The 19,208-nt window shown below is 50.7% G+C and overlaps 1 protein-coding gene across 1 annotated transcript; it reads right to left on the minus strand.

Moving 5' to 3' along the window:
- Nucleotides 1-1,318: 1,318 nt before the first annotated feature.
- On the minus strand, nucleotides 1,319-15,966 carry LOC103053249 (uncharacterized). The gene is made up of 6 exons (XM_088129526.1): nucleotides 15,568-15,966; nucleotides 13,434-13,512; nucleotides 10,791-11,746; nucleotides 5,823-5,961; nucleotides 1,840-2,598; nucleotides 1,319-1,722 (listed from the first exon to the last, which is right to left on the minus strand). Exons 3-6 carry the CDS (start codon nucleotides 11,544-11,546, stop codon nucleotides 1,334-1,336), a joined length of 2,043 nt encoding a protein of 680 aa, XP_087985652.1. The 5' UTR covers nucleotides 11,547-11,746; nucleotides 13,434-13,512; nucleotides 15,568-15,966; the 3' UTR covers nucleotides 1,319-1,333.
- Between the last annotated feature and the right edge of the window lie 3,242 nt (nucleotides 15,967-19,208).

The following is a 19,208-nucleotide window of genomic DNA, read 5'->3' on the forward strand; positions in this document are numbered from 1 at the left end:
GGGGATCACAGACATCCTGCTTGTGGCTCCAAGATGGGAGGGGAGCAGCTTTGTAGGGCGTTAAGCTGTGTCTGCGCTGTATGTCTGACATCTAATTTGAAGACGTGGAAAGCTGGCTTTATCACAACGCTCTGAATACACAATCGCTTCTCTGCCTCCTCCTTCTGCCCTTCCTTCCTGAACATGAACTATGGGCAGTGAGAACTAAACCAATCAAGCCTTTTCCAACTGGATATTCTGCAGGATTGGTAAAATAAGAACATGATATATTTGTAGCTTTGTATAACTGGAAAAGGCAGTGATGCTCAGAATGGTCAGCAGCAAAAGGAAACGAGGCCGCCAAAAAACACAGCAGCTAGACACCATCAAAGCTGACACTGGCCCAAGCATAAAACAACTAAAAGAACCCGTACAAGATCGGAAAATGTGGAGAAAGCTGGTCCACAGAACCACCAAGAATCGGACATGATTGAATGGATAGCGTATTAGTGTAGCTGGTGTATTAGTGTAAGTGGTGGAAAATGTTCTAAATTGCCAATTCTCTGTTTGGTGAGAAGGTGATAAACTGACAGAGAAGACTCTTCCACTTAACAGCGAATGAACAGGAATAGGTTCCTGCACCAGATGGGGGTGGGTTGGAGTAAATGATTTCGAAGGTTCCCGACATTCTGTGATCCCATATCAGGAAAAATTTCCTAACGGTAAAAGCTGTTCAACCATGGAATAAGCTGTCTTTGGAAATGGTGGACTTTTACCATTGCTGGAAACTTTTAAACAGAGGATGGACAGCCATCTCTCAGGGATGCTGTAGTGGTCGGTCCCCGCCCTGGGCAGAGGGTTGGACTAGATCAGTGTTCCTCAAACTTGGGGACTTGAAGATGGGCAGAAGACTTTAAGATGGAGTTGAAGTCCACCCATCTTCAAGTCCCCAAGTTTGAGAAGCGCTGGGCGAGAACATCTCCAAGATCTCTTCCAACCTTACGTTCCATGAGAATATGTAAATTAGTAAATATGTAATTAGTAAATATGTAAATTAGACTTGCTGAACTCTCAAGTTCCCTTTTTCCTCCAATATATCCTAAGAACTTTGGGCAATGAGATCGGAAGGAGCATCATACCAAGGAGCACCATACTTGGTATGGCTGGCTGGGGAATTCTGGGAGTTGAAGTCCACCCTTCTTCAAGTGGCCAAGGTTGAGAAACACTGCCTTAGGAGATCTTCCAGGGCAGGAGAGGCAATTGTGTGATTACACAACCCCATGTCTCCTCCCACATACTCACTAGGGAAGAAGAACACACTAGCCAACTGCACACCATCTACTGAAAGCTGCGTTTATTGTGAGAAATAAGTGCTAATGATCTGATCTCGGACTTCCACCCCTTGAGGGTCTTGTTCTACCATGCTATCGGTCTCCAAGTACGGAGGCACCGGGACCTCTGTGTCTACCCCTTGTCCTCCATTGATGATAGGCAGCTGGCGTCTCAAGGCCATGTTATGAAGCATGGCGCACACCACAAAGACCTTGGCCACCTTCTCTGGGCGGAGCATCAAGCGTCCCCCCGTGGAGTGAAGGCAGCGGAACCTCATCTTGAGCTGGCCAAAGGCCGTCTCCACCACCATCCGTGTCGTCTTGTGGGTAGCGTTGTAGCGCGCCACCGCCTCAGGGGCGTCATCGGGGTGCGGGGTCATGAGGAAGGGGCGCAAGGGATACCCAGAGTCGCCTGCGGGAGAGAGGAGGCAAGTGTCAGCATGGAGGGGGACTCCACGGGGGGCCCCCTTCCCATGGCCCAACCTCCCCCACTTCAAAATGGACAGCCCGCCCCCCCAGATGTGCTTACCCAAAAGCCACCCCTTTCCTTCAGGCCACGACTCCAGTAGCCTCTGCAGCTGGGAGAGCTGGAAGATCCGCGCGTCGTGGACACTCCCGGGGAACTTGGCCAAGACGTGGGTAAAGCAACCCGACGCGTCGCAGGTGGCCTGCACATTGAGGCTGTGAAAGTTGTGGCAATTTCGGTACAGCGCCGGCATGTCTGCCGGGGCTATGATAGGCACGTGGGTGCAGTCCACAATCCCAAGGACGTTGGGGAACCCCGCGATGTCGAAGAAAGCCTCCCTGGTCCGGCGGAGTTCCGAGTCAGTGGTAGGAAAGGTGATGTGCTCGTGCACGTGCCGCAGCATGGCTTCCAGGAACGCATCCAAGCAGCGGCTGACGGAGGACTGGGACACCCGCAGGTTGTCTCCCGTCATCCGCTGGAAGGAGCCCGTGCCGAGGACCTGCAGGGCGATCAGGACTTTTTGTAATGTCGGGATGTGCCGGCGACTCGCGGAGGCCCCGTCCAGATACGGGGCCAGGAGAGTGCACAGGTCCTGGATGGCCTGGCGGTCCAGTCGGAAGCGGGTCAGACACTCCTCGTCGGACACCTGGAGCTCGTGGGTGCGCATCCGGATGAGGCGGGTCCGTCGGGGGGGCCGCCGGCTGTGGATCTCGAGGTTGGCGGCGTAGACGAGGTCCAGCAGGCCCTCATCGTCAGAGCTGCCCTCCTCCGGATAGAGGGGGAGCGGGGCCCCTCTCCGGGGCTCCACCGGCCTGAGAGCTCCTGCAGGGACAAGGGGAGGGAGAAGGGAAAGGTCCTGATTGCACCGGAAGTCGTTGGTTTATTTTATTTCTTGGATTTATAAGCTGCTGAGTTTTATACACTCTGGGGGTTTATATATAGACGTGTGTGTAGAAATGCTCAATCCCCCTAACTGGAGTGGATGCACCCAGGTCACTGAAAGCAACGTATGTTATCCACGGTCTAAAGTTGCTTTAACGTTTTTCTACCGACTTTTATTATTCCCAGAGATATAATCTCCCCTTCCCTAAGCTGGTGGTCGGCAACACGGCATCCTTAGAACTCCATCCACCCCCACCCCAAATACATCTTTTTTAAAAAATGGCTGAAATTGCACAAAATTAGAGCCATTTTAAAATCTGGTTTGCATTTCATTGTCTCTGGTACCTGAAAAGGTCACATGCGCCCTGCTCTAACCAGTTTGGCTTGTGGGTTCTTAAACTGTTTGTCCCAATTTTACCCCTTTTTCCATCTCAAATAATGTCATTACCCCCACAAAACACACACACACACGCTGTTGTTTTACGCAAGCGGATCAGCAGCGGCAGTCCCAAACTGGATCCTCCAGTCACAAACAAGTAATTACAAATTGCTCCATTACCCCTAGAATATGCCCAAATTACCCCCAGTTTAAGAGCCACTGTATCAGAAGTACTCTTGAAGAAGCCACCATTACACCAGGGTTGGTTACTCCAGAGCAAAGATGATTGGGTGCCCATCCTCTACGTGCGGTAGTCATCTAATCACTTTCAACCACAGGCAAGGACACCATTGTCCGGAAGGATCTGGATCTGGGGCCACGATCCCTCTGCCCTTTACACCAGCGTTCCTCCACCTTGGCAGCTTGAAGAAGTGTGGACTTCAATTCCCAGAACCGAAAGCTGAACTGAATTGAATTGAAACTAAATTGAATTGGAATACGTGGCTAGCTGGGGAATCCTGGGAGTTGAAGTCCACACATCTTCAAGCTGCCAAGGTTGAGAAATGCTGCTCGACACTATCCAGCGACTTAGGGTGAGAAGAATCTTAGTTATGTCAAGCACTACAGTCTAATCCAGGGGTCGGCAACCCATGGGTCAGATGTGGCCTACCACCCTAAATCATCTAGCCTGAGGTCCGAAAAAGAAACATATTCACCCAGCCCTCAAGAGAGGACTTGCTGCCTGCTTGGGCAGACATTTTGGAACCGGCTTCACCAGCCGCCTCAGTACAGGCAGAGCGACAAGTCCACAGAAATGGCAGCACAGCCTCCGGTCCCCACGCAGAAGAAAGTTGCCAACCCCTGATCTAATCCATAAAAGGTGTGCTGCCCGTTGGCAAGACTCTCCTGACCATATTTCTTTCTTTATTCTGTCTCCCCCCACCCTTTATCAAGCAGACTGCCAGGGGAATCAAGATGGTGGTTTTGACCACGAAAGGGAAATCTTGTCCCCTTTTAATGTGTAACAAACGTAAAACAGGGGCAGGGCCTTGACTGCACGGTCACAGTCGCCATTTTGACTTTTCTGCCCCATCCCCCATGGATGCACCTGGGCGTTTCCAAGGTTCAGACCACCTTCCTCAAGGTTCCGAAACCATCAAGTGACTCATTTCGGCGGAGGGTCACATTTTATCAGCTCAAGGAACACATTCAGCATACACACTCACGCCCCAGGGGCCACAGGTAAGCCCCCTCTGGTCTGTTCAAGCCAGACTATTCTGGTTCCCATGATCTCCAGGTCTTGGGCCAAAAAAGGGATCTCCCAGAACACCTTCCCCCGGAGAGGCCATCATGGGGTGCTGGAAAGGTGATGTGAAAAACCATAATTATCTTTCCTGCCAAGATGCCAAGGTTACGATGTCTTCCTGAAGGGACAAGGGTGGAAGGTTTGACCTTATCCCATGTCCCCTGCTCTTCTGAAGGTTTTAGAATTTAGTTTTTAAGGGCATCAGCCCTGCCAGAGAATATTCAAAGCTTGCAATTCAGCAGTTTGCCCTCAATTTACAGCAAGGGAGCTGGGAGTGGCTTGGGAGTTGACATGTGGCTCACAGCTGCCCAGCCTAGATTCAGCCTAACAAAGCACATCTCTGCTCTAAAAAATTATTTAATGGAATGAGTCTTATTACATCCAGACAAAGCACATCAGCCGCCCTCCTCCAGCTTCTTGGGGGCGCAACTTGGCACTAATTGAGGATTTCAGATTCTTAAGCAGCTTTCATATTGTTCCTCCCTCTGCGTTATACTATTTTTTTAAATGAAAAAGTCTGCGCTCAGTAAGACTGCAAAGGCCTTAGCACCTGGCTATAGCCATAAAGCAAGATTCTCACAGAATAACCAGATGTATTGAATTAAGTTATGGAAATCTTGGCAACTGGACACAGTTACTTTAGCACTCAACTTATCTCTAAGTTCATCCAAAGGGAGATTTCTTCATCTTCTTATTAACCAGCCTCTGATGCGGCGGGGAGGCGGCTACCCGCTTTCCTGATAAAGGAAAAACGTGCTCTACGCTTGTAATATTTTGTAAAACTCTATTCTTTTTCCCAGGTTCTAAGAAATCCATAACAAACTTACATGGACAGCATTTAAAATGGAGCCAAAGAAATAAGCAGATGATTTCACGTACACAATAAAACCTTTGGATTAATTCCATTAGGGACAGAGGGCAAAAAATAATTTCACACGGGTTATCACCATTCTGCCCATTTGTTATCCGCCCATTATTTCTAGAGGACAATAAATTGGAAGAGGCTGCAAAATATGAGGAAAGTTTGAAAAAATATTGACTCCAGGAAAAAATGATGTGGTATAGTGGCTGAGAGATCACACCGAGACTGGGGAGAGCTGGGTTCGGGGGGGCCCTCAGCTATTGGGTGATTTTGGATCAGTCATTCTCTCCCAACTCAACCTACCTTCCAGGATTGTGGTTTGAGGAAAAGATGGGAGGACAGAGTGCTTTTAATGCCAGGATGTAAAACTAACCAAAAATTAAGAGTCCTTATGATAGATTCTCACTGTCCATTTGCGCATACAGAGCTGACTGTATGCATGAAGGGACAATTTGGGAACCTATCACAAGGGCTCTTTTCATTTATTAAAGGAACACACAGGATTTCTGCCCCCCCCAAAGGGCCACAAAGGAGCTACAGCTGAGATCTGCCCCAAGAACCACAAAAGACCCAACAGATCAGCCCGGGCACCACAGCCGAGGGAACTCGGCTCTTACCAGCTAAATTGCCGCGTTCCTCTTCGTCGGCCTCCCGCTTAGCTTCTCTGAAGAGGGGCTCCGGCACAGCGACTGACGGAGGCTGCTCTGCCTCAGCCTCCGGAGAATCCTCATTGTCCATCTCAAACAGGCCGAGCACCTGACAACAGCAAAGATTCTGTTTCAGAGCAAGATCTGGACATTTAAGGACCGAGGCAATAAAGCAAAGGGTGAGCATTACCCCAGAAGAGCGATAGGCTCGGAGGCCTCCAAAGATGGACAGCAAGGGACAGAAAGGGGAAATCAGCAACACGAATGGAGAGGAATTACAGGTAACCCTTGGTTAATGACGGCTCTGTTTAGCAACAGTTCGAAGTTACAACAGCACTGAAAAAGTAACTTTACAACTGGTCCTCAAACTTACGACCGTCACAGCATTCCCACAGTCACGTGATCACCATTTGCGAGCTTCACAGCCAGTTTCCAACAAGCAAAGTCAATGAAGAATCTGGCAGTCAAGTTGCAGTCATGTGATGTCTCACTTAACGTGATTTGTTTAATGACTGCAGCAGAACTGACATTGTAAGTCCAGTGCAGTCATATGAAGTTTCACTTAACAACTGCATCACTTAGCAATAGAGTTTCCAGTCCCCAATTATGGTTGTTAAGTGAGGACTATCTGTAAGTTAAATATTCAGGCAGTCCTCATTTAGCAACTGTCTCCCACAGCGACTGTTTACAGTTATAACAGTGATGAAAAAGTAACTTTGCGACCAATCCTTGCATTATAGGTCTGTAAAGCAAAGGAAAGCTGAAATAAAATCATAAGCAGAGTCAAGGTTTCATTTAGTGATCACTTTGCTTAATGACCGAGTTGCCAGTCCCAACTGCGGTCATTAAATGAGGACGACCTGCATTTAATAGTAACTCAGTTGAAACATAAGCCAAATGAAATCAAACTGAATTTTCCTTTGGTCTTTGAATCCCAACAATTAAGCAGTATCATCTAGCAGGATCCTGGAAGGGGGCCTTCTCCGTCACAGCATCTGCCCTCTGGAATGAGATTCCCCCGCACAAGTTACTCCCACTTCTGGGTATTCTCCCGGGCTTTGGGGCAGGGTGCCTGTTGGATGGGGGGACGTTGTCCTTTAGATTGTCTCACTCATACTTTCGTTTTGGGTTTCTTTTGCGTTTATCTTACTTTTTTTTTCATTGGAAGAAACCCAGAGTCGTTGGGAGCTGGGCAGCTGGATGGACAGACCTCCCCTGGAAAGAGCTGTGCATCTCTGCTTTATGTTCTCTTGGCCAGTGTTTCTCAACCTTGGCAACTTTCAGATGGGTGGACTTCAACTCCCAGAATTCCCCAGCCAGCATGGAACTGAAGTCCACCCATCTTCAAATTGCCAAGGTTGAGAAACACTGATTTAGATGGACCAATGGGCTAATTCTATCTTGAACCCACATTTTAAACCATTTATTTTGAAATCCTGGGGCTTTACAACAAAGTTTGGTGCTTCTGGTGGTTTCTTCCTGACCATCATCAACAAAATGATGAGATATGTTGGATTAAGTTATGGTCTGCAGTGATGAGCAGATGTGGAATGGACCTGTGAAGCTCTACATTTAGCACCTAGAAATTGACCTCTTTCAACTGAAAACATTTAAAAATATCCACACTTCAAGTTCTCAAAAATCAGAAATTTCTAAAGGGAAAGGATAATGTTTTAAAAAGCTTTGGCGAGTTAGGAGTTCTAGAGGTCAACAATTGGTTAAGCTTTTTTCCCCTCCCTTTGATTTAGCAAAAGCACAATAAAATTACACAGATGTGAGGCTGTGAAATTGGCACATCATTTAAATCAGTACTTATTACATATGCCAACACCAATTTTCGGTGCACCACCCAGAACTCAATTTACGTACTGACTACACGCAACCATCAAATTGCTGCATTTAATTTCAGGAAGGAGCTAGACTAAGGAAAAAAAAGAGTTGGGAAAACATAAGGAATATATCACTGTTTTGCAATACGTTTTGTCCTGAATTTTCCAGGAGACTGTGATAATGAAGAAATCTTATTAAGAGTCTTCAAGTTGGCATTATCTTGAAAATATTTATGGCACCTTCTAATGGGTACCTATACCTTTACCTTGGAGTAAGTCAATCAACCTATTTAAGAGTAGATGTAGTTGAGGGCCGTCTCCCACCTGGAGCCCTCAAAGAGCCTTGAAAATGAAAATTTATAGAACTCCCAGCTGGCAGGAGAAATTATGGAACTTCTCATCCCCACACATCTGGAGGGCTCTAGGTTGGGGAAGAACGATCACAGGTCCCTAACTTTTCTTTTGCCCAAAGGGCACTTTTGGAAACTTGTGAGTGCTCTCACAAACTGGTTGCTGGGGAAAAGTTACCAGTATACAGGGCATTCGGAAAGTATTCAGACCCCCTTCATTTTTTCCAGTGTTGTTATGTTGCAGCCTGATACTGCAATGTCCAAATTCATTTTTTTTCTCATTAATCTACTACACTCAGTACCCCATAATGACAAAGTGAAAACAGAATTTTAGAAATGTCTGTAAATTTATTAAAAAGAAAAAACTGAACTATCACATTGGCATAAGTATTCAGACCCTTTGCAACGACACTTGAAATTTAGCTCAGGGGCCTCCCACTTTTCTTGATTGTTGCTGAGCTGTTTCTACATCTTGACTGGAGTCCATGTGTGGTAAGTTAGATTGATTGGACGTGATTTGGAAAGGCACACACCTCTCTATAGAAGGCCTCACAGCTGACAATGCATCCTGTATCACAGCAAAAGCCATGAGGTGAAAGGGACTGCCTGCAGAGCTCAGAGACAGGATTATTGCAAGGCACAGATCTGGGGAAGGCTACAAAAACATTTCTGCTGCACTGAAGGTCCCCAAGAGCACAGTGGCCTCCATCATTCTCAAATGGAAGAAGAAGTTTGGCACAACTAGGACTCTTCCAAGAGCTGGTCGCCTGGCCAAACTGAGCAATTGGGGGAGAAGAGCCTCAGTAAGAGAGGTGACCAAGAACCCGATGGTCACTCTGACTGAGCTCCAGAGATCCTGTGTGGAGATGGGACAAAGTTCCAGAAGGACAACCATCACCGCAGCCCTCCACCAATCTGGACTTCATGGCAGAGTGGCTAGACGGAAGCCTCTCCTCAGTGCAAAACACACGAAAGCCCACTTGGAGTTTGCAAAAAAGCACCTGAAGGACTCTGTGAGGAACAAGATTCTCTGGTCTGATGAAACCAAGATTGAACTGTTTGGCCTCAATTCTAAACGTTACGACCAGGCACTGCTCATCACCTGCCCAATACCATCCCAGCAGTGAAGCATGCTGGTGGCAGCATCATGCTGTGGGGGTGTTTTTCAGCAGCAGGGCCCGGGAGACCGGTCAGGGTTGAGGGAAAGCTGAATGGAGCAAAGGACAGAGATCTCCTCAATGAAAACCTGTTCCACAGTGCTCAGGACCTCAGACTGGGCTGAAGATTCACCTTCCAACATGACAACGATCCTAAGCACACAGCCAGGACAACAGAGGGGACAACTCTGTGAATGTCCTAGAGTGGCCCAGCCACAGCCTGACTTGAATCCTATTCAACATCTCTGGAGAGACCTGAAAATGGCTGTCCACTGACGGTCCCCATTGAACCTTGAGCTTGAGAGGATTTGCAAAAAAGAATGGCAGAAAATCCCCCAATCCAGGTGTGCAAAGCTTGTCACGTCATACCAAAAAAGACTCGAGGCTGTAATTGCTGCCAAAGGTGCTTCAACAAAGTACTGAGTAAAGGGTCTGAATACTGAAGTACATGTGATATTTCAGTTTTTTCTTTTTAATAAATGTACAGACATTTCTAAAATTCTGTTTTCCCTTTGTCATTATGGGGTACTGGTTGTAGATTAATGAGAAAAAAAATGAATTTGAACAATTGTAGTATCAGGCTGCAACATAACAAAAGTGAAAAAAGTGAAGGGGGTCTGAATACTTTCCAAATGCACTGTACCAACAGACAACCTGACCTTCCCTCTAGCTGTTTCCCTGACTGCAAATACAAATCTTTTCTTTTTTTCTGGAGCAGTGGCGGCCTTCCGACTACCCTCGGCCCACCCGTGATTTTAATTTCTGTTTAGGAAAGGCATTTAGGGCCTAGATTCATTCTTAGAAATAAAGACAATGCTGGAAATTGGTGTTCTGCTTTGCCATATGCCAGCTTCTCATTTTTTAATTTTGTTTCCCCTAATGTAAAACCAGCACAGTGGACACCAAGGGAGATATTCGTGGGCACCTTGGTGCCCCCAGGCACTACACTGGGGATCTGGATTGTCCTCTTTAAAACTGATTCCAGTGGCAACGTGCATGTTTACAGGTAACTAGAGGAGATGTCCTCCCATTGCTTTGCTCTCTGTTTCCCATTAGCCACAGCCAATGGGAAGGACCTATGAGAACTGTAGTCCAAAGCAAAGTCCTTGTATGGCAAGGACCTATGAGAATTGTAGTCCAAAGATTCATGCCTGTTCATGAAATGGGGCTTTGGCAACAGTTCCTTCCACCCCTCCTTCTTCTACGATGGATTTCTACAACACTCTTTACTTGAGGCCCACCCTGCTCAGAAACGTAACTTGAACAATCCCTTAAATTAGGGGTTGAAGGTCGCTTTAATAGCACCGCACCCATCCTGCAGTTGCTGCATTTCCCCCCAGCTGGTTTCAGGGACATTGCAAGAGGTGGCTATGGACTTGCCAAGCCCTATCTGGCTTAGGACTACCTAAGGCAGGGTTCCTCAACCTCAGCAACTTTAGGATGGGTGGACTTCAACTCCCTGAATTCCCCAGCCAGCCATGCTGGCTGGGGAATTCTGGGAGTTGAAGTCCATCCATCTTCAAGCCGCCAAGGTTGAGAAACACTGCTCTACAAATTCCTCCTTCCCCTCCCCAAACCCGCCTCCTGAAAGCATGTTCGTACTTGCTGTTCTTTCCTCTCAGCTTCGCACTGCATCTGCAGAAAATCCTCAGCTAAGGATGCTGCCTGAGAACAGGTCTCGGGTTCATGTTCCCGGACCCAGCTCTGGATCTCAGGGGGCAGGATGGCCAGGAACTGCTCCAGGATCAGCAGCTCCAGGATCTGCTCCTTGGTGTGTCTCTCGGGCTTCAGCCACCGGTGGCAGAGGTACCAGAGCTGGCTGCACACCTCACGGGGACCCTCGGCCTCCTGGTAGCGGAATTGCCGGAAACGCTGGCGCTTCATTTCCATACTGGCCGAGTCATCTCCCAGGACCTCCTCCTTCACTTTGACCATCCCCGATTCTCCAATCTCCCCCGAGTCCAAGATGTTTTGGGCCTCAGGGCTTTCTTCGCTGAGGACCGGAGGGTGCCGGCTGGCCCGCCCACCCCTGGGCCACTGGCGGGTGACTGCCGGCCCCTCGGCAGAGGGCGAGAACCCCTGCCGGTCTTCTAACTCCATGGGGCGCAGTAGGTTCCTCCACCCCGAACGAGGGGAACGAGTGGCATTGTGATGTTCTTTCTGCTGGACTGATCTCGCCTTGGTCAGCCTCTCATTTTTTTCTCGAGGGCGGCGAGAGGCCTCCGCTTTGCCCCTCCACCCTTCCTCTGGGTCCAGCGTTTCGGGTTCCTCCTCTTCCATTTTCGCTCCCCGGCGAGCTCCCTGCTCCAACGGGCCTTGGAACTGCAGGCTGGGAGTCGATCCCCGTTTTGCAGACATCCTGGAAGAGGCTCGTGAACGGCCTTCTCTCTTGGTGCAAACGCAAGAGATTTGGGGAACGAAGCCTCCCGACTTGGCAACGGGTCTGTTTTTCCTGGAAACGCAGCTGAGAGGGGCAGAAGAGGGGGTGCCTTAGTCTCAAAGGTGCACCCCGAGTCTCCAAATGAATGGGATCAGGGGTTGGTGGAAAGGCCTTTGACCTGAGGAATGGGAACAAAAAGAGAATGGGGGACTAAGAATTCCTCCCCAGTTTAGCCACCCCCAAATCCCTCTTGGAAAGAAGTCAGAAGTCAGACGCAGATACCAAATGCCTCTTAGTCTACATGTCACTCAAACTATTAATTTCCAAAATCCCGTGCCCTTTTGTCAAGGCTGGATGGAAGGGGATCCCAGACAACCTGAGATCCTCTATATCAATGTTTATCAACCTTGGCAGCTTTCAGATTTCAGCTTTCGGATGTCAACTCCCAGAATTCTCCAGCCAGGAAACCCTGCTCTGTATCCAACTGAGAAATGATCTGAATCAACAGCCATCCATGCCAGCTGAGCTACAAACCCTTTATATTTTTGTTCCAACTCTTTTTGCAACCCACCCATCATTTCCTCCTCCCTCTACTCCTTGTAACCAGCACTGGCTTAAAATGGACAGAACCTTCCCCTGCATTTCCCCTCTACCTACAAACTCAGAAAGAGTTTTGTCTTTAACGTGTCCTTCCTGCTGGAACACAACACATTTTGAAGTGCAAGAAAGTGCCAAAGTCAATACTGTCTAATTCTAGATTTCAGATCTAGGTTCTTGCAAACACTGCTTTACACAACTTGGCACTTTCCATGGTTGTTGGCTTATTTGTGGGTGAACATTACGCCCTGCCTTTTCCTTGGATGCTCAGAAGGGCAGTGTTGCCCTCCTGTAATTCTGTGGATGGGGTGGGGGAGCACGATTTTGGCAGTCGAGGCCACAAAGGCACAACCAGTGACGTGATGACCTCAAAGTGGGTGGGGCCACTGGGGCCCATTATTCCAAGTTCAGCCACCTTTATTTTAGCCCAGCCTTAAAAGAAGAAAGCAGGCCAAGAAAATCAGTGATCTCACCGCTGAATGTTGGGGGAAATGATGGGGGGGTGCAAATTGCAGGCCAATTTCAGACTTCCAGACCTGCTTTAGGATCTCTGACACGCTTCCTTCCTTCCTTCCTTCCTTCCCTCCTTTCCTTTCCTTTCCTTTCCTTTCCTTCTCTTCCCTCCCTTCCTCTTCCTTTCCTTCCTTCCATCCTTTCCTCCCTCTTCCTTTCCTTTCCCTTTCTCTTTCCCTTTCTTCCTTCCTTCCCTCCTTCTTCCTTTTTCTTTTCCTTCCATCCTTTCCTCCCTCTTCCTTTCCTTTCCCTCCCTTCCCTCCCTCTTCCTTTCCTTCCTTCCATCCTTTCCTTTCCTCCTTCCCTCCCTCTTCCTTTCCCCTTTCCTTTCTTCCTTCCTTCCCTCCCCCCTTCTTCCTTTCTTTTTTCTTTTCCTTTCCTCCCTTCCTTCTCTCTCTCCCTCCTTTTTTTTTAATGTTGCATAGTGACCAAAGCTAAGAACTGTAATTTTAACCCCCCTAGTGTTACCTCTGCCCAATCTGCTACTGAAATGTAAACCCCTAGCACAGTGTTTCCCAACCGTGGCCACTTTAAGATGTCTGGACTTCGGCTCCCAGAATTCCAGAATGGCAACCCAGGGACGTGTGTTACGCGAACCCATCCCCTGGAGGACGCATAGCACTGAACTCGACCAGCTCATGGCCTTGTCCAGCAGGGCTCTTCTCGGGTTCTTGTAACCAAAATGCAGGAAGCTGCTGAATGTTAGGTGAGAGCATCAGTCCTTGCAGTTCAGTCCATTTGGGATGGGAACTTACCCAGTTCACACTTCCTGCACACACGCACACTCTTACGCCGCAATCTGAAGTTTGCTGGTCATTCTTACGCAGTTCACAGCTGGGAAAGGTGCACACAAAATGCACAAATTAGGAGAAAGCCCTGCACACACGTAACAACATATATTAAGGAAAAGGGTGCAAAGACCTAAATGCACAAAGTAGGGCACTGATGGAGAACCTGCAATTCAAACACATTACCCACCCTATTCACAGCCCCTCAGTCCAAAATCACCTGATTTGGCAGGTTTTCAGGCCCTAAGGACACTTGTGGGACATCCATCTTTTATTGTGGTTTTGTCCTGTTACAGTGTCACTTTTAAGATCTGCTTCGCTCAAAGACATCCTCAGAGTCAGTCAGATTGGGATGGGCCATGATGTAAGTAAGTAAGTAAATAAAGAAATAAAGGTGGCAGCAAGAATAATTTCCAGTGCCACCATGCCAAAGTAAGAGTAGGAACAGACCCCCTCAGCCTCTGCAAAATACCTCCATCGCCACCCTTGAAACACCCAGCACACATCACACTTGTGTATTCAACACACAGCATACTTGTGTGTTTGGGAATAAAAACGAGCATATTACGCCCGAATAATTAATAACGGAAAGGCCCATTATTGGAAAAAGATATCTAACAGGTGAGCTATTCAAAGATGCATTCAGGAACACACCTGCAAGCTTTGTTTCTGACTTTGTTTTTTGCTTTAATAAAATGCAAATGATAAGAAAACAGGCCCAAAAGATGCGGCTGCTTCAGAGGGCTTCTGAAACCTGATTAGGAATTTTGATCCTTTCTGCAGAGGAGATGGGGTGGGGGTGGGTGGGACATGGTTATGTGGTCTTGGTGCTGTTAGAAAGCGGGAGGCCCTTTTGGTCCTTTTTTAATTACTGCACCTAGAGAGTAAGCCGCTTAGAGTGACATGCGACAGGAGTCGCACAGAAGCCTTAGTAAATTGCTGGGAAAATTAGATTCTGAGCAGTTTCGAAACTGATTTGGTCATCCTTACTAATTACATCCCTTTGGCCAACCTGGGACCTTTTGAAATGCTGGATTTCAACTTCCAGATCCCATCACAGCGGGGGGGGGGGGGGGGACCAATTCGGCAGCATGCAAGAATCTAATTCTCCTTAGTGGCAAAAGCCCCTTAGTTACTCCAGGATCAGCCCTTCTGAGTAGACCTACCTAGGCTTTGGTTAGGCTAACCTGCTCCTGAGAATGTTCCACTGGAGTTGTTGCTGGCTGAGAAAGCCCTTTGTGGGGGTCAAGGGGAGGGGCAGAGGATCGGTCGATCTCCAGGAGATCCGGGGGATTTCCAGAGCAGCGACGAAATTCATTCCCCCCCTCCGAAAACCCCGTCGCTGAAAGCTGAGAACCTTAATCAGGGGCACCGTAAGGAGAGCAACTCCGGCATCGCTACAACGAGCGTCACCGTAAAGCAGCTCTCCGCACTCGGATTTCGCTCCCCGCTCAAGTGCGCGGATCTCCGGGCTGGACGGAGGACCCGGCGGCGAAGTCTCGCTGAGCCCGCCCCCGCCCCCGCGAAAGCCGAGTTCGCCCGGTCCCCCCAACTCCCTCCGCCGCCCGCTTGGCTCCGCGCTGCCACGCGGGCGAGGACGCAGGAGAGCTCCGCGCGGAGCCCGCGCGCCTCTTCCCCCGGCAGAAAGTCGGGGCGCGCGGCGCGGCGCGGCGCTGCTCCGGATCCCGCCCCTGCAGCTCCAGGTGCCTCCTGGCAGGCGCGGATCCCCAGCGCACAAAAGCTCCGGGCGCGACCCGCCGCGCGGCGCCCTCCCGCCCCGCCGGGGAACGGGGGACCCGGAGCGGGGGGGGCGGCAGGGAAGCACGCAGAGAGGGAGAAGAAAGGGCGATGGGGCACCCTGCCCCCCTCGCCCTTGGCTCAGCCATTGTCCTGGCGGGGAGGGGGAGGCCCTGCTGCGCCGGAGCAGCCGCACGGCCCCCCGCCCCGCGAGGGGAGCCTCGGGGCCGGGGGCGCCCCGCGCAGTTCGCTCCCGGTCCGCTCCTCCCTCCTCTGCTACTTTTATCCGCGAGCGAGGAGCGGGGAAGTTCCCTTCCGCGGCAAGGACCCCCGCGCGCCCCCCGCGCCGCCCGCGGTCACCCACCGGGCGTCCTCCGGCGCATTTCTCCCGCTCGCGATCCAGCCCCCGCGCAGAGGGCAAGGCGGCGGCAGACGGAGCAACTCTCGCCCAGTCGGGGCTGGCGGCGGCGGCGGCGGCGCGCTCCCCTCCCATCGGGAAAGGGGCCTGGGCTGCTCCGAGCCTCTCGCGGCTCAAGTTTCTCGTCCTCTCTGGGAAGGGCGGCCCTCTATCGCCTTAACCCGTCCGGCACCTCCTCGGGAGCGGAGGAGCCGCTCCGCCGGCCCGCGAAGGATCCCACCGGACGGCGCCCCGCTCGACCCCGGGCCGTTTGGCCGCGCGCGGCGGCGCGCGAGGGCGCGCGGCGCGTTCGGCGCGCGGACTCGGGGCCTCCGCCGGGCGCGCTCGGCAAGAGGGACGCGCCGGAGGGGCAGGCGGGGGCGCCGGAGAGGGTTAACTGGCTGGCGGTGGGCGGGGCGGACGCGCTCGTTTGAACACAGCGAGCGGAGTCGGCTGGGCGGAAGGAGCGGGACGGGCGGAAGGAGGGGAGGGGAGGGGAGGGAGGGGGTTCCCCGGCCAGACAAAGCGCTCTTTGAGAGACAAAGTCAGCCCCGGCGAGCTTTCGCGGCGCGGCTCCCGGGGAGAGCGCGGGGGGGGGGGGAGGACCGGGCGAGCCGCGTGCACACGAGCAAAACAAGGCCGGGCCCCGTGACGCGCTTCCGAGGTTCTGAGAACAAAGGACCAGGCGGCCGTTGCGAGCCCCGGGCGCGGGCAGACGCGCCTCCCGGCTTTCGGGGGGGCAAAGCCGGGGACGGTGCGGGGCAGGGTTAAAGACAGGCGCGCGCCCACACGCACGCACGCACGATCTACATCTCTATCTATTGATACACACCCACCACGCACATATACACGCAAACCCACCACAAAGTTCCCGAGAGCAGAAGAGTTTTCTCCGAGCAGCCCGAGGGAGAGAGCTACACCGGTGGGATTTCCTCCTGTCGAGAGGAGTGCTTTACGCCGCTGCGCTTAGAGTGCTTCTAGTGCCCTCCAGAGGGGACTGCCGCGCTGCCACTCCCATCATCCCCAGCCAGCAGATCCCACCGCCACCCGTTTGTGTTTGGGGTGTGCGGAGTGGCGGGAATGGCGGCGCGGCCCGTGGGACTCCATCAGACGCGTCGCGGGTGCTTTTGGGGGTCGGATCTGGGGCGGCACCAAATAGCGAACGGTGGGAAAAAGGGAAAACGGACCGCGAGGCGTTTCGACCGGGTAGCGAAATGAAAACGCTGTGCTTTGGTTAGCTTTTGTTTAAGCCTCTTGCTACCCCGCTTTTCCATTGTCACAAAGCCCCCGGGGAGGTGCGTAGGAAATAAAAATTACGAAATCAGTAACCAAAAGGAAAGGAATCCAGCCCGGTGTTTCCACTGCTCTGTCTTGCAACAAAATTCAAAGCCGCTTCTAGAGCAGTGTCTCTCAACCGTGGGAACTTGAAGATGCGTGGACTTCAACTCCCAGAATTCCCCAGCCAGCAACGCTGGCTGGGGAATTCTGGGAGTTGAAGTCCACGCATCTTCAAGTTCCCACGGTTGAGAGACACTGCTCTAGAGGGCCTGGGGACTTACAGATTGGTTGTGGGGCAGAATGAGCGCTTGAACCCCCGTCTGACTTTCTTCTCAGTGCCTCCTATTTCCCCATTCGTTCTTCACCTTGTTCTCTCTTGCAATCAGTGGGCGAAAAAAGAGCGGTGTGAACGGAGCGCACCCTTCAGGTCTATTTCTACTGATTCGTTTTATCCGCCGGAACGAAACAGATTGTTTTGCAGGATGATTCCAAAGCCTGAAGCTTTCTTTGGACGAGATGCCCTCCACGCGTGGGCAGAACGGAGCAAGCCAACCTCTTCTTCTCTAGGGACGATTTCATCACACCTTGGTTAATTAAGTAATTGCTTTGCTTAATGTCCGCAATGTGTCCCAGACTCCTAGCAGCAAAACCCTTTACATTTCCCACAATGCCCTGGAGTGCGCCTCTAAGGGGGGGCATGATGGGAGATGGCAGCTTCTCGGTGCTAAAAGGCAAAATGAAAAACGTGACACAATACATTGAAATGGGGCCTGAACAGACACCGGGGAGATCTGTTGAATCTGTAGATCAGGATCTGCATGAATATGCCATTGATTATTGCTGGCCCGGGCACTGAACCGATAATCCTTTGAATGGCTAAAATACAGTTGCCAATTGAAGAGAATAAAGTATAAAATAAAGATGTTTTGTTCTCTTTGTTGGGGATCCTGTTCCTCTTCTTGCTGCCATTGCAAAACTGAAAGGATCTCGACAGACAGGCTGCTTCTCGAAATACAGAATGTGATCAAGGAAGAAGGAGCCTTTTTTGGTTTAGAGCAGATTCAGGAATTCTGGGAGTTGTAATCCAGCCATCTGGACAACACCAGATGGAAAAGTTTGGCGCAGTTAAAAATTGCTGTTAAAGCCTGGTTTACAGATCGCCGTTAAGCCCTGATGTGTGATTCTTATTCAGCAAATCGTAGCTTAGCAGAAGCCCAGCCACCATCAAAACGTTGCTCTCCGCTGCTTCTCTCTCCTCTTTTTCAAACCGAAGCAGGCCACCTTCATTCGCTGTCTTCTAGACTGGCACATTGTGGCTGGATTTGCTAGCCAGCTGTTCTTCTTAGTGGAGTGGAGGCGTGCATTTTGTACTGAGGGGCATTCTGATCATCGTCATAATAATAAGCAAACTCTAAAAAGCTGGCAACGTCACTGAGTATCACCCTTCCCCAATATCCTGCCACCCAGATGTGCTGCGAGGACAGTACTCGGTTCCAGTAGAAAAGAATCTCTGTAGCTCAGGTTGTACTACGGAGTCCTTGGTGCTCTCTGAGCTGGGTGGTTTTCCTGCAGACGTTTCATTACCCAACTAGGTTACATTATCCGTGTGAGGGAGGGTGGGGTTTGCTCCCTGTTTACATATAGTAGCTTGCCAACGTTTGCTAGTCAGAAAAGGCACTACTAGGCTCCTGATTTTTGGCTAATATAGACTAACTGGACTTTCCTCCTACAACGTCTGCAATTAAAAGGACAGGAAATGTATTTAGTTTAGGATTAGATTTCTAACCCGCCTTTATTTTATACACCTCCAGGGGCCATACCTAATGCTCCTGCCTCCTGTTTTCCCCATCATGACACCCCTCTCAGGTGGATTGGGCCGAGAGAGAGGGAGGGGGCAGTGTTGGGTCGTGGTCTGCTTAAGCAGGACCCCAGGGCAGGAGCCACTGGGGAGCCCAAATGAAGGCGTTCGTTTCAAGGGCATCACGGGGGCCCAAGCTCCTGTAGGTCTCTCTGATTTTCTGCCAAGGCCTGGCTGGGCTTGCCATCACCTGCTCTGGTCTCTGTCTTCAAGAAGTCCTTGGGATCCGTGCCTATCAGCCTCGATGGCAGGGCGACTGCCTCTGAAGGCCATCAGCTGAGAGACTGGTGGGCTTCCTTAGGCAGGTGGTGGGCCAGTGGGAGAAGAGACTGCTGGACCAGATGGGCCAGGGGTCCAATCCAGGAGGGTATTGCTTAGGTTCTTATGTTTGTTGCATCTTCCCACAGATCACGTTGCACCACAACCGTCTCCCTCTGAGTTCCTCCTGGGTTCTTTTCCAGTCCTTCTCCAG

Source organism: Python bivittatus, unplaced genomic scaffold (genome assembly GCF_059951505.1).
Source record: "Python bivittatus isolate LINGU-HERP-01145 unplaced genomic scaffold, Pbiv_v1 ctg000810_np1212, whole genome shotgun sequence".
Lineage (NCBI taxonomy): Eukaryota > Metazoa > Chordata > Lepidosauria > Squamata > Pythonidae > Python > Python bivittatus.